This window comes from Lontra canadensis, unplaced genomic scaffold, assembly GCF_010015895.1.
Source record: "Lontra canadensis isolate GAN:19392208 unplaced genomic scaffold, GSC_riverotter_1.0 scaffold196, whole genome shotgun sequence".
In the NCBI taxonomy this organism is placed as follows: domain Eukaryota; kingdom Metazoa; phylum Chordata; class Mammalia; order Carnivora; family Mustelidae; genus Lontra; species Lontra canadensis.
In genome coordinates this window covers 731,252-744,654 of record NW_022631190.1, presented here as the reverse complement: position 1 = coordinate 744,654, position 13,403 = coordinate 731,252, and the positions used below count along the sequence as shown (strand labels likewise).

General features: G+C 37.3%; 1 protein-coding gene across 8 annotated transcripts in view; it reads left to right on the top strand.

Moving 5' to 3' along the window:
- TNIK (TRAF2 and NCK interacting kinase) overlaps nt 1-13,403 on the top strand; it is a 376,662-nt gene that overhangs the window by 245,473 nt on the left and 117,786 nt on the right. For all 8 annotated transcript variants that reach the window (XM_032847930.1, XM_032847923.1, XM_032847929.1 and 5 more), the window contains exons 5-7: nt 4,982-5,092; nt 8,538-8,628; nt 10,723-10,853. In XM_032847930.1, coding sequence (XP_032703821.1) covers nt 4,982-5,092; nt 8,538-8,628; nt 10,723-10,853 — 333 coding nt within the window. The remainder of the gene's footprint in view (nt 1-4,981; nt 5,093-8,537; nt 8,629-10,722; nt 10,854-13,403) is intronic.

Sequence of the window (13,403 nt, the reverse complement as noted above, 5' to 3'; positions counted from 1 at the left end):
TTAAGATATAAGTAATAAGTATAGTTTAAGATTTGGGGCTGCTAGGAGTTTTACACTCACGGACACACAATGTTCACATCAAACATGTTTTTTGTTTTATTTTATTTTATTTTGCATTTTACAGTGGTGGGGGTGCGGTGAGAAGTCCAGGGAGGTTAGAGAACAGGCATGCCCAAGGTCACACAACTAATACTTGAGAGAGTATCATGCTTTCACCCCTGCTCTACATATTTAATGAGTATATAGACTCCAGGTAAGGCTGCAGACCTGCATAACTAAGCTCCATTTCCAAGTAAATAAGGAAAAGGGAATTGAAGGGAAAGTGAGTTAATGAAACAGTAGCTGCAAATCACTGAGCCCAGCACCTGGCACATGGCAAATTCTCAGTAAATGTAAGCAAGTAGTGTTGCCCCAGTGCCAACTCTTTGAGAACTTTCTTTTGGGGAGAACATTAATGATCCATCATTTCTTGCTTGTGGGATGGGAAGTTATTGACTTACCGCTGCTGGGCTTGGCATGTTGAGCCCTGTTTCTGTTTATTAATGTGATGAGGTTACTTGTGGCGAGGGAGGGTCCCTGCTGCTTGGTGGAGGTAATTATCTGTGTTGCTGTGCGGCTCCAAAATCCAGTTGCTGGCAAATGCTGGTTTCTTCCTTTCTCTCTCTCTCTCTCTCTCTTTTTAAATCCCATTACATAATTTAACAATCATTTCATTCCGTAGTGAGATGAAAAGACTTTAGCAGCCTTCAGCTGGAGCTGAATAGAGAAGCAAATTATAGAAATCACTGACATTAGTGCCTGGTTAGGGCCGGATTGTTTCCTACTGAATATTTGAAAGTATTTTGTCCAATCTAATTTTAAAAGACTGGAGCCACTGGGCTTCCACTGCTTTCCTTGGGAACTATAATTACGTGGCCTAATGGGGCTCAGTGGTGAGACGTGTTCTCCAGCTGATAGACGAGCAACAGAGGCATTTGTGGGAGGTCTGGTCACTGTGTTCCTTCAAAACAGGATTTGAGAAGGGACACAAACATATTTTGCTCGTTGGAGAAGATATTTTCTTTCTACGCAAGGATGTTCCTTTGGTCGGCCTGCTGCCTATCACCACATAATAGGATTTTCTTTAACTCTGTGTTATAGAGAATCCCCCAAACACACGACAGTAAAGAGAACAATATAATGGACACCGATGTGCCCCAAACTAGCCCAACTACCACCCATCCTGCCCCAAACACATGCTCCCCCCTTCTTCCCTTCTACTATTATTTTGAAACCAATCTTCTCATCTCACTTTTTCTAAATTCTGATTAAGTATGTATAACATAAAATTTAGCATCCTAACCATTTAAAAATATATAATTCGGTGGCCTTAAGTACATAGTATTGTGCAACCATTACCACTATCTAGTTCCAGAACTTTTCCATCACCCCAAAAGAAAACTCTGTACCCCTTTAGCACCCTTCTTCCTTCCCCCTCATGCCTGGCAGTCACTCCTCTGCTTTCTGGGTATTTCATATAAATGCATTTATGCAGTACGTAGCCTTTTGGTCCTTCTTTCAATGAGTGTAATGTTTTCAAGAGTCATCCATGTTGTTTCAGGCATCGCTATGGCCTCCCTTTCCGTAGCAGAATAATACTCTATTATATGGATATACCACATTCTGTTTATTCATCTGATAGTGGACATTTTGGTTAGTTTCACCTTTTGTCTATTGTGAATACTGGTGCTTTGAACATTCGGTTGCAAGTTTTTGTTTGAATACTTGTTTTCAGTCCTTTTGAGCATATGCCCAGAAGTGGACTGGCTGGGTCATAATGCAGTTCTGTGTTAACCTGTTGTGGAACCATCGAACTGTCTGTGACTGCAACATTTCACATTCCCCCCAGCAGTATACAAGGGTTGCAGTTTCTCCACATCTTTGGCAACGTTTGTTATTTTCTGCCTTTTTTTAAATTGTAACTATCCTAGTAGGTGTAAAGTGGTATCTTATTGTGATTTTTGGTTTACACTTTCCCTTTTTTAATTTAAATTCAATTAGCTAACATATAGTACATCATTAGTTTCAGATATAGTGTTCAGCAATTTATCAGCTGCCCATAACACCCAGTGCTCATCACATCACATGCCCTCCTTAATGCGCATCACCTGATTATCCCATTGATTTGCACTTTCCTAAGAACTATTGATGTTAGACATCAGTTTATGTGATTGTTGGTTATTTGTATATCTTCTTTGGAAAAATGTCTATTCAAGCCTTTGCTCATTTTTAAATTATGTTATTTTTATATTTATTGTTGATCTGTAAGTATCCTTTATATATTCTTTTTTTGTAATTTTATTTTATTTTTTCAGTGTTCCAAAATTCATTGTTCATGTACCACACCCAGTGCTCCATGCAATATGTACCCTCCTTAATACCCACCACCAGGCTCACCCAACCCCTCGCCCTCTTCCCCTCCAAAACCCTCAGTTTGCTTCTCAGAGTCTCAGAGTCCAAGTCTTTCATGGTTCATCTCCCCCTCTGATTTCCCCCAACTCACTTCTCCTCTCCATCTCCCCATGTCCTCTGTTATTCCTTATGCTCCACAAGTAAGTGAAACCATATGATAATTGAGTTTCTCTGCTTGACTTATTTCACTCAGCATAATCTCTTCCAGTCCCATCCATGTTGATAGAAAAGTTGGGTATCGGGATGCCTGGGTGGCTCAGTTGGTTAAGCCTCTGCCTTCGGCTCAGGTCATGATCTCACGGTCCTGGGATCAAACCCCACATTAGGCTCTCTGCTCAGGAGGGAGCCTGCTTCCCCCTCTCTCTGTCTGTCTGCCTACTTGTGATGTCTCTCTGTGTGTCAAGTAAATAAATAAAATCTTTAAAAAACATAAAAAGAACTCTTTTTTTACATAACCACAGTACCATTAAAAATCACACTTTCAAAAACCCTCATGTTTCTTTGGTATAATCAAATATATAGTCTGTATTCAAAGCTTTAATTGCCTCAAAAATTTTAAGAGCTTTGAGGGAAAAAACTCATATCCAGATAAGTCATATCCCTTGCAAATTGTTGGTATATCTTTTTAATGTTTTTAAGTCTATAAATATCCCCTCCATCTTCTTTTTTCCTTCTTGCAGTTTATTTGTTGAAGTAAATGGGTCATTTGCCCTGTGGAGTCTCCTGTTCTAGGTTTTCTAAATTGTATCCCCATGAGGTAACATGTTCCTCAGTCCTCTGAATTTTCTGTAATTTGGTAGTTGGAACCAGACGCTTGATCAGATTCTGGGGTTTTTTGGTTTTTTTGTTGTTGTTGTTGTTATTTGTTTGTTTCTGGCAAGGCTACTTCTTAGGTGATGTTATTATGCTAATCAAGAAGCAAATAATGTCTGGTTACTTCTTATGTTTATTATGTTAACAGCCATTGAGAATCAGTGCTTAAATTCATTAGTTTGTCAGGGACTATAAAATAGTGATATTTTGATTCTATTATGTCCTCTTCATTTATTACATGGAATGCCTGCATTTTATAAAGAGAAGATTTGCCCCTTTTAATTACCAAATTATCCAGTGCTAAAATTTGTCTAAGAATCGCAATACAAATTCTTGATTCTTTCCCTCTGTTTATCAGTTTGTTAATGCATTTGGGTAAGTTTAATGCGTTTCAAGCCATTGCAGTCGTTATTCTTATCGATGCTCAAATCTTCCCATCTTTGGCCAGTGAGAACTTCTTCAGGTTGATTCTTGAGTTCTTTCTAACATGACTTAAGGTCTTTGATAGCTTCCTGACTATCACATGTGATCATTTTACAACTCTTACTGGGTTGCAGTATGGTCTGTTGTGGTACTTCTTAAATTTCCTTACAAAAAGTCCTGAGAAGTCTCTTTACTCCCGCTGGTAGTCTCGAGAAGATGGTAGGGTTTCCCTACCTTTTGTGGAATCGTTAGACCAGTCAGAAAAGTCACTGGAAACTCATTCATGAAACTCACTTCATGAGTTTCACTGAGTTTCTACTAGGCATACATGGTGTTGATGTTAAGAATGTACATTTGGACAAAGCCCAAACCATCAATGTGATTTCATTGTGGGTCCACTTTAGTTGTTTCTAGTGTCTGGTCAGAGATCGATTGCTAGTTATTCTGAATTCTTATCATATAATTACAAAAAAAATAAGTACTTAATAATAAGATGCCATTTGTTGAAGACCTTTCTTTTTTCTATTTTTTTTTTTGAAGAAAAGGGAGAAAGTAAGAAAATGAATGTTTCTTAATGCTAGAAAATGAATGTAAAATCGAATGAATTGCTTTTCCTTTTCTTGTCTCTATTTCTCCATTAAATAAGAGAGGTGATTATTTTCTGCCTGTTTGATAAAGTTGCTTGAGTGCTGTAATGAGTTTATATTTATAGAGAGCTTGAAGCTTTTTGGATGAAAGGTGCTAAATTAAGGCTTATTGTTTATTGAATTTATTTGATGTGTCTAACCTCCTGTGAACATTTGCTGAAGTTAATTAAAAACAGTCCCCATTCTGACAGTTTACAGTGCCACTTACAAACCAATAGCATAAACAGTGTATACTTTATTGTCCTAATGTCAGATTGCCTAGAAAACCATAGTTCTTTTAGACAGGGGAATGATCCACTTTTGTAGAAAAGATGAGATCAATTGCTGGATAAAAACACAGAGATATTCTCAACTACATCTGAACCACCTAGCTTCCCTCATTTAAAAAAAATACTTAGAATATGGGGATTTTCCTCAATTTCCAATTATAATTTTTAGGTTGGAAAATTAAAGAATAATCTTTCTTTTCTATCATTTGGAAAAAAATTAAGATACAAGTTTATGTTTTCTATACTGTTGTTTGATCACTTCTTTTTTAAAGAAACAGCATTCTAAAACAGCATTCTAAAGAATAACTTAGGCTTTCTTAACCCAGTGAAAGCTATGAAGTGTGATTATAATCATGGCATGTTTGCTTCCTTTGCCAGTTGGTGATGGAGTTTTGTGGTGCTGGCTCTGTCACTGACCTGATCAAGAACACGAAAGGTAACACCTTGAAGGAGGAGTGGATTGCATACATCTGCAGGGAGATCTTACGAGTAAGTGACAACACAGAGTCTCTTGGGAGGCATTGAACTTTGTACCAACCTTCTGCTGACATTCACAAAAGTATTACAGACATGTTTAAAGCTTTACTCTAACAGTGATGATGGTAGTGGTAGTTTTAGGGTCTGCTCCCATGAAGGCGAGAGCCATTCTGAACAGGCTATGTGCACTCTCATTTAGAGGGTTAACATTGGGTGACTTCCCTTACCAAGGGGTTCATTTCCCATGATATTTCCAATTAGAAATCTGATTTTAGATCAAAGAGATAAGGTCTCACTTAGGAAATGACTTTTTTAGAGGTATTTTGATCACTCCATTTGAATTTTCCATTTGTGAAAGTTTATAACGAGATTAAGGATTACATGACATTTACCATTTTAGCATATAGAATCTAGTTTAACTGATTTTAAATAAAAAAAAATTATTTGAGTTTGTCAGTTAAGCTAATCAAAATAGCTGGACAAGACTATGTCTGTCCAGTTTTGCCCACTGATCTCAATCAGGCAATCTGGACAATAGTGTCATATTTACTGAGATCAATTCAAGGAGAAGAAAATAATTGGTCATATTTTAGTTCAGTCAGACTAGTTGGATTATCTCTTGCTACTGATTTGGAGGCTAATGTATGTTCACTGAGCATTCTTACTAGATGTACTTGGCAATCTAATATATAAGCTCTTCCTTCTTAATCTAAGGGAATAAAAGTTAAAACTATTTTCATGATGTGTCCAAGATGCACTTTTGAGAGAAAGATTATGTGCTGCAAATGGATGGATGGATGGATGGATGGGTGGATGGACGGGTGGATGGAAAACATTAAAAATATTCAAAGCACATTTGGCAAAATAAAACAGAAAGTGAACTTTAAAAATAACATTTATAATAGCATAAAAGTCAAATACTTAGAAATAAATTTACAGAAAGGTGTGAATGTCTTCTACACTGAAAGCCACAAAATATTACTGAGAGAAATTAAAGAGGACCTTAATAAAATGGAGGTATATACCATTTCACAGATAAGAATACTTAATATTGTGAAGAAATGATTTCTCCCTGGTTTAATCCATGGTTTCAATGAACTCTCCATCAAAATCCCTCTAGGTATAGCTGTGGATATTGACAGGTGAGTTTTAAAGATTGCCTTGCCAAGAATAGCAAGACAATCTTGAAGAGGAAGAAGACAGCTGGAGGATTTATGCTGCCAGTTAGCAAGACTTATTATAAAGCTACTAAGTAAATAAAACAGAGTGGTATTGTCACAAGAATAGACAAATGGCCAGGGGAACAGAATCAAGAGTCCAGGAACAGACTCACTTTATCAGGACACCTGATTTATGGCAGAAGAAGTACTGCAAAGCATGGGTGCAAGGGTGCTCTCCTCAGTAAATAGTGCTTGGTCAACTGAAGAGTCATGGGAAAACATGAAACTTGATACCTGATTTATACCATATTCAAAAATTAATTCTAGCTTGATTAGAGATATAAATATAAAAGATACAAAAAATAAAGCTCTTAAGAGCAAACAGGATAAAACCTCCATGGCATGGGGTGGGCAAAACGATTTCTGAGCCCAAGACAGAATTTGAGTGGGAAACAAGGAGGTATGGTTGCTGCTCTCCTTCAAATCTGACATTTATTTTTGAGTGTTGAGGGGCTTTTGTGTAAACTTCAGTTGAATTTCTGACTTAGGATTTCACTCATTTAGAGAACGCACAAGGGGTTATTTAGGCCATTATTTAGGCCCCCGTGAGTCCAAGAATACGCTGGATCTCCATGGCTGTTTCTGCAGTACACCTTTCTGCTCTGGTGAGGAATGGGGAACTCTGGGGATCAGCCATGAGCTCTCCAGGGTTCTGAAAGCAGCAGGATGTCTCAACCTATGAGTACCTCTTAGTACCTGATTATTTTCTTCCAATACATTTTCCCAGAAGATACTGGCCTTTGAGATAAGGTGACTCATTGGAAGAAACATTCAATCACAAGATATTTTAGACATAACTCTCCTTGCATCATATGATCTCATTAACTACAATGTTTGGCTCACTTATGTGCTCTGGTACCTGCTTCCAACCACTGTGCTGGTGAAGGAATGTGGAGATCTTCAGTCCCTCTAAGTACTCACGGGATATTAGTATATTGTAAAACCAGACATTTTACTCTGCTTGATGCCTACTTTGAGCTGAACTGACTAGAGAGGAAAGGTAATTTTTTAAAACCCAAACAAGTGGTTCAGCTTCTCACACGGTTTATGTTTACTGATCTTCCTGAATGTATACATGGATCAAATTTTGGGGCCATCCAAATTTTCATGCTGAGTTTTTTCAACACAGGAATTCAGATATTTAGTTTTGTTTCTTTTTGTGTCAACCTCATCTTTCCATGCCAGAGTTTCATCATTATGGAGGAAAATTAAAAGTACAGAAAATTATAAATAATGAAATGACATTAATTGAGTATATAGTATGTTGAATTAGCAAGTGTTAGCATAACATAATTTGCTTCAAGACTCCAATTTGAGGTTTTTTTGGGTTATACTTTGAGAAACGTATCACTACCTTAGAGCAAGTTCATAGATTTCAGAGCTCACACCACAAATAAGACAGAGAGTAACTCGTGGAGAAACAGGACACAGGTTTGGATGTCACCAAATAATTATTTCATACAATGAACACAAAGTCACAAATCTCATAAAGCACTAAAGATGACAGTTACAGATGTCAACAAAGGAAATAGAAACTGCTATTTTCTTTTTAAAAATGTGAGCCACATTGGCTAAAGGCAATGGGAGATTTCTTGACTGGTCTGAGAAATACTTGATTGTGATTAATTAAAATTATATGATACAATGTAGTCTTTAACTTTTTTTTTCTACTAAGTTTTTAATCTAAATTCAAGTGCGTTAGCATATAGTGCAATATTAGTTTCAGGAGTAGAATTTAGTGAGCAACTTTTAACTCTTGAATTCAAATATTGCTTAAAAAAAAAAAAAAAGAGTGGAGGACTTAGTTAAATCAGGTTAGTTTTCCGTACGGAAACTATATAGATGTTCCTGTTATAAACTAGCAAATGCAGGCAGTCCTCACTTTTCATAGTACTGTTAGTTAAAACTCGTGCATGCCAGAACCACATCATTGTCCTCGTGGGTTCGTTGCTACCTTAGATCACAGCTGATGTGCAAGCAGTTCATTTAACACAGCAGCGCACATTGCAAAGACTGCTTCTGTATTTCAGTTTATGTTGATCAATTACCTAGTTTAGAACAGCACTATACACATGTGGAAGACCTGAGTATGATAATGAAGGTATCAAAAAGAAAGAAAGAAAAGAAAGTAGCTCTGGGTGAGTTTACATAATTTTGGGATCATTGACAACCCAAATAATTTATTTGCATCTTGGCTTACATTCTCCTTAACCCTTCTTAACTCTCTGTTACTCCAGGGGCTGAGTCATCTGCACCAGCATAAAGTGATTCATCGAGATATTAAAGGGCAGAATGTCTTGCTGACTGAGAATGCAGAAGTTAAACTAGGTAAGAACAGAATCCAGGGAGCAGAGGAATCAAAGGAATTGATAGGATTATTTCAACAACTGGTTGGTTTTGTTGTTGTACTTCTTTTAATGAATGTAAATTTGTCACCATGAATTTGAAGGTCATTGTACTAAGGAATGATAGGAAAATGTTTCTTTGTCCATTTCAAAACATTTCTAAAAGCATTTGACAAGTGAACTGGTATACAATATGGCAGACAGAACCATTTGCTTAATATGTAGAAATAATTCAGGTTTTCTCAAGCAAAACCCTTTAGATTAGAAGTGGCTGACCTGGGGCGCCTGGGTGGCTCAGTCATTAAGCTTCTGCCTTCGGCTCAGGTCATCATCCCAGGGTCCTGGGATTGAGGCCCGCATCAGGCTGCCTGCTCAGTGGTGAGCCCACCTCTCCCCTTCCCACTTTCCCTGCTTATGTTCCCTTTCTCGCTGTCTCTCTCTGTCAAATAAGTAAATAAATAATCTTAAAAAAAAAAAAAAGTGACTGACCTTGAAATGGTTCCTATATCTCACCATTTGTTTACTTTGTTGCTGCTATAAGAGAACAGCGATGATCCACTTTTTTTTTTTACTGAAAAATATCCACATTTAGACATATTTAGAATAATGAATTCCTACTATGTTCCCATATGTTTTAAGTTATATTTACATCGACTTCATTATTACCTAGGGCACCTGTACAAAAGGGGTGTTCAGTATTCTACTTTGAATGCATGCTGGTTATCCTACTTGCATTTGCTGGAGTGACCAGAGAGGAAACCCTTTCCCTTGGTGCTGGGATTGTCCAGATAAGGTCAAGAATCTCCCTGTGCTCCACAAGCCCCTCCACCTGCTTGGTATCTCTGAGTAAGAGCACGAAGTGACAGCTATCCCTAAGATACTCAGTTTGTCATCTAGAAAGGAGTTATTGGCCATATGATTGTTTATTTTCAAAGAGATTGAAATACTTCCCATGTTTATATCCCAAACATTTGTTCTTGTCTTTTTGTTAAAATATATAATTTCCATTTTTTTCTCAGCATTTGGGGCCAAACTTTCATCTCATGAATATTCCCTCTTAAAACAAAAACACACATTCCTTAGGGAAGGCGTGTGTGCGCGTGTCTGCGTGTGCATGTACATATGTTCGTATGGACTGCCTAAATAATCTATCCTCAGAAGCTTCACTCATCACTGATTAGCCATCACTTTTTGAGAGAATACTCTTGTCGGGCCCTGTACATACCCCTTTATATCACAGCAACTGTGTGTCAATATCATCACCCTTGTTTTATAAATTTGGAAACTGAAGCTTAAATCTTGATCTGCTAGCCTCAGCTCAGATCACTAGTATATGGCAGAAATGGCATGCAAACTTAAGCAGTCTGACTCCAGAAGCTTGGCTCTTAACCACTTTCTTTGTATCCCCCAAGTATTCTCTTCGATGGCAAACAAGCTGGCCTTTGATTTAACACCTGTATTTGGCCCCTACGGGCCCTTGGTTTAACCAAATACAACATTGTGGGCTTTCCTTATTGGTATACTTTAGTCATTTATACATGCACTTTAAAAATAGACATTCACAATATTTAAAGGGAAGAAGCAACCCAAGTCGGCCATCAACAGATGAGTGGATAAACGCAACATGGCATGTACATATGATGGAATATTCCTGAACCTTAAAAAGTTAGGAAATGCTGGCCCGTGTTCCAACATGGACAACCCTTGAGGATATTACGCTAATTGAAATAAGCTAGTCACACAAAGGCAAATACTGTATGACTCCACTTCTATGAGGTACCTGTAATATTCCAGATTTATAGAGACAGAAAGAAGAATCAGGAGGGGGAAGATGGGGGGTTATTGTTGAAATGATACAGAGTTTCAGTTTGGGAAGATGAGAATGTTCTGGAATTGCATTGTGGTGGTGGTTGCACAACAATGCGAACATATTTAATGACAGAACTATTACCGTAAAAATGATTAAATTGTTAATTTTGTGGTATGCTTATTTTGCTGCAGTTAAAAAAAAAGTCACATTCATTTTATTCACCATATAAGCATCCAAGACTTTATTCATTTATCTTCTCTTAAATAGTGGACTTTGGTGTCAGTGCCCAGCTTGATCGAACAGTGGGCAGGAGAAATACCTTCATCGGGACCCCTTACTGGATGGCACCAGAAGTCATTGCTTGCGACGAAAACCCAGATGCCACATATGATTTCAAGGTATGACTTCCTCTTCATTGTTTCAAAACTGTGCCTCACGTCTCGTCCTGAGTCTCGCGGTGGGAGAATTCTCACATGCCTTTGGGCCTATAATTAAGTAATCCAAAGGGAGAACTGAACAACATTATTCGAATTTAAAATGATAAGATGCTCAAGTGAGAATCTTTTCCATGAATTCACCTGTTTTATCTGATTGCCTCTTTGTAAAAAATGTTGAGACCATTTTCTAGATTCTCTTGAACTTACTCTTGTTTCTTATTAGAAAATAGATTTCTTATGAAAGTGTTGAATCACTGTATTGTACACCTGAGACTAATATTACACTGTATGTTAACTTACTGACGTTTTAATAAAAACTTAAAAATAGGTAACAAATTTTTATTTTGATTATAGTTCACATTTTTAGCAAAAAAAATTATATGTATATACATATATATTTTATATATATATATTCGGAGAGATTTTTATTTATAAAGAAAGCCAATTTGTTGTCTTGGGTCATCTTTTTCTGATTAAAAATAGACTTCCTCATTTCTCCATTGCTCAAAGTTTAATTATTGAAGTTTCTTTTTAATGAGAGCAAACAAAACGGGATGTTGGTAGCTACCTCATGTTATTTTTGTAGCCTATCATGCTGTTTCATTGAAATTTGATTTGTGGCTTGTTTTTTGTATCATAAAGTGGCAATTTGCCTATAAATTCCAGGCAGTGTTTAAGTAGATGGTGACAGTTGTCCCCTTCTCCAGGAAGCCCCCCTCTTTTCCATTTTACTAGCTGGTAATCAAACATAGTTTGGGGTTACTATCCCACTCATGGCTGCAATGTCAGGTGACATTATCGTCATGAATCGTGGCTGAAAGTTGAGGCGTTAAAATTGGAGGCAAATGGGATGTAGGAACTGTGGGTTTTCAGTACAGTAGATGAAGAGATACGCTGTGGTCTTTGTATAGACCACGGCACAACCTTGGGCCAGATCTAACACTACCCACACTGGCTTCACAGATGCATGGACTTTTCACCAAAGTATTTTAGTGGTCACCTCCACATGCTTTCTTCTTGCAGATGGGAAACTGAGGCCAGAGGCCCTTGCAAGTGCACACCAAGTTACTGGGCTTCTCAGAGTTGAAACTTGAACCCTCATCTTCCAACTCTCTTTTCAGAAGATTAACAATATATTACCCCGCTCCTCTATGATGTACTCCTATATAAATCAACTTACCCACAAAACAGCTTCCGAACAGTATATTTGAAGAATTTCTCTTTTAAAGAACATTTTTAGTTCTCCACATGTGGAGTTATTATTGAAATCAGGTCACAAAGATGCAAACATTGCAATGTCTTCAGGACCCAGTATCTCAGGGCATTGACAAAATTATTTGCCTCTTTGGAGAAATACGAGCTGAAAGTCTAAAACCAAAATAATCTCCTGTAAATGTCTTCCTCCTCTCAAAGTTAGTCACTGTAATAACCTGACAACAATCTGTCTGAAAACAGCTGCCAAGTTAAAAATTAATGTCGCCAAAATAAATGTCATTTATTTCAACTGCTAATGATAAGCACATTTAAATAATTTAATTTGGAGATCCCTTCAGAGGAACCACTAGAAAATATATGTCCCAGACCAGATATGTGTATCATAATTGACTATAAGTAATTCTCCAAACAATAGTTATACTTAACAAGCACTAACTAGTTTGCTTCTGGGACACAGATATTTTTCACTGCTTTATAACATACCATGGAGAATCAGGGTGTTTCAAACTTTTACCCTTGGTTTAGCCTTCTAACTATTCTTAGTGGCTGTACTTTATGTGGGACTTCTTTTCAGTCACTGTGACTTTGCCGTTTTCAATAAAGTAGACGACAACTTCATTTTGGCTAAGCCAAAGCTTAGAATTATACTAATATGATCCTCTTTCCTCGGATTAAGGCTAAGGAATATAGTTTGGGATCAGTGAAAGAATTTGGAGCCCAATGCATAATTCTAGGTGTGGACAAAGTCTGGTGTCTGAGTAAACACGGGGGGATTATGAAGCACAGGGTAAGTTCAGAGGTATTGGAAGGTCCATGTGACTATAGAAGTATCCTGGACATTAATAAACTGATGATTAATTTCAGTGTCCTTTATTAAAAAAATAAGGAATCCTGATGAAAGAACCTGTTCACTATAGTAGTCATTTACACCTTAGTGAGAATTACTTTATTAGGATTGTTATGAGTGCAGGTGGTATGAGAGGCGGAAGAAGCCATGGCAAGAATATGAGACTCACCAGTCATTGTCATGGGTACAAGAACAGGCAGAACAAAGGGTGAATTAGGAAAATTGGGCAGATAGGAAGATTTATTTCAACCACCTCACACCTTTACAGTGAATCAGAGAGGCAGTGATTCTGGAAATATAATCTTTCTACTTCTTTCTTGGCACCAGATTTTATCCTTTTTTCTGTTCACCATTCTTAGGAATGTGGTCTGTCACCAGGAGAAAACTTGACAATATGTTGCCTTTCAAAACCGTTTCTTCATTTACTCAGCACCTATTTATTAAACACC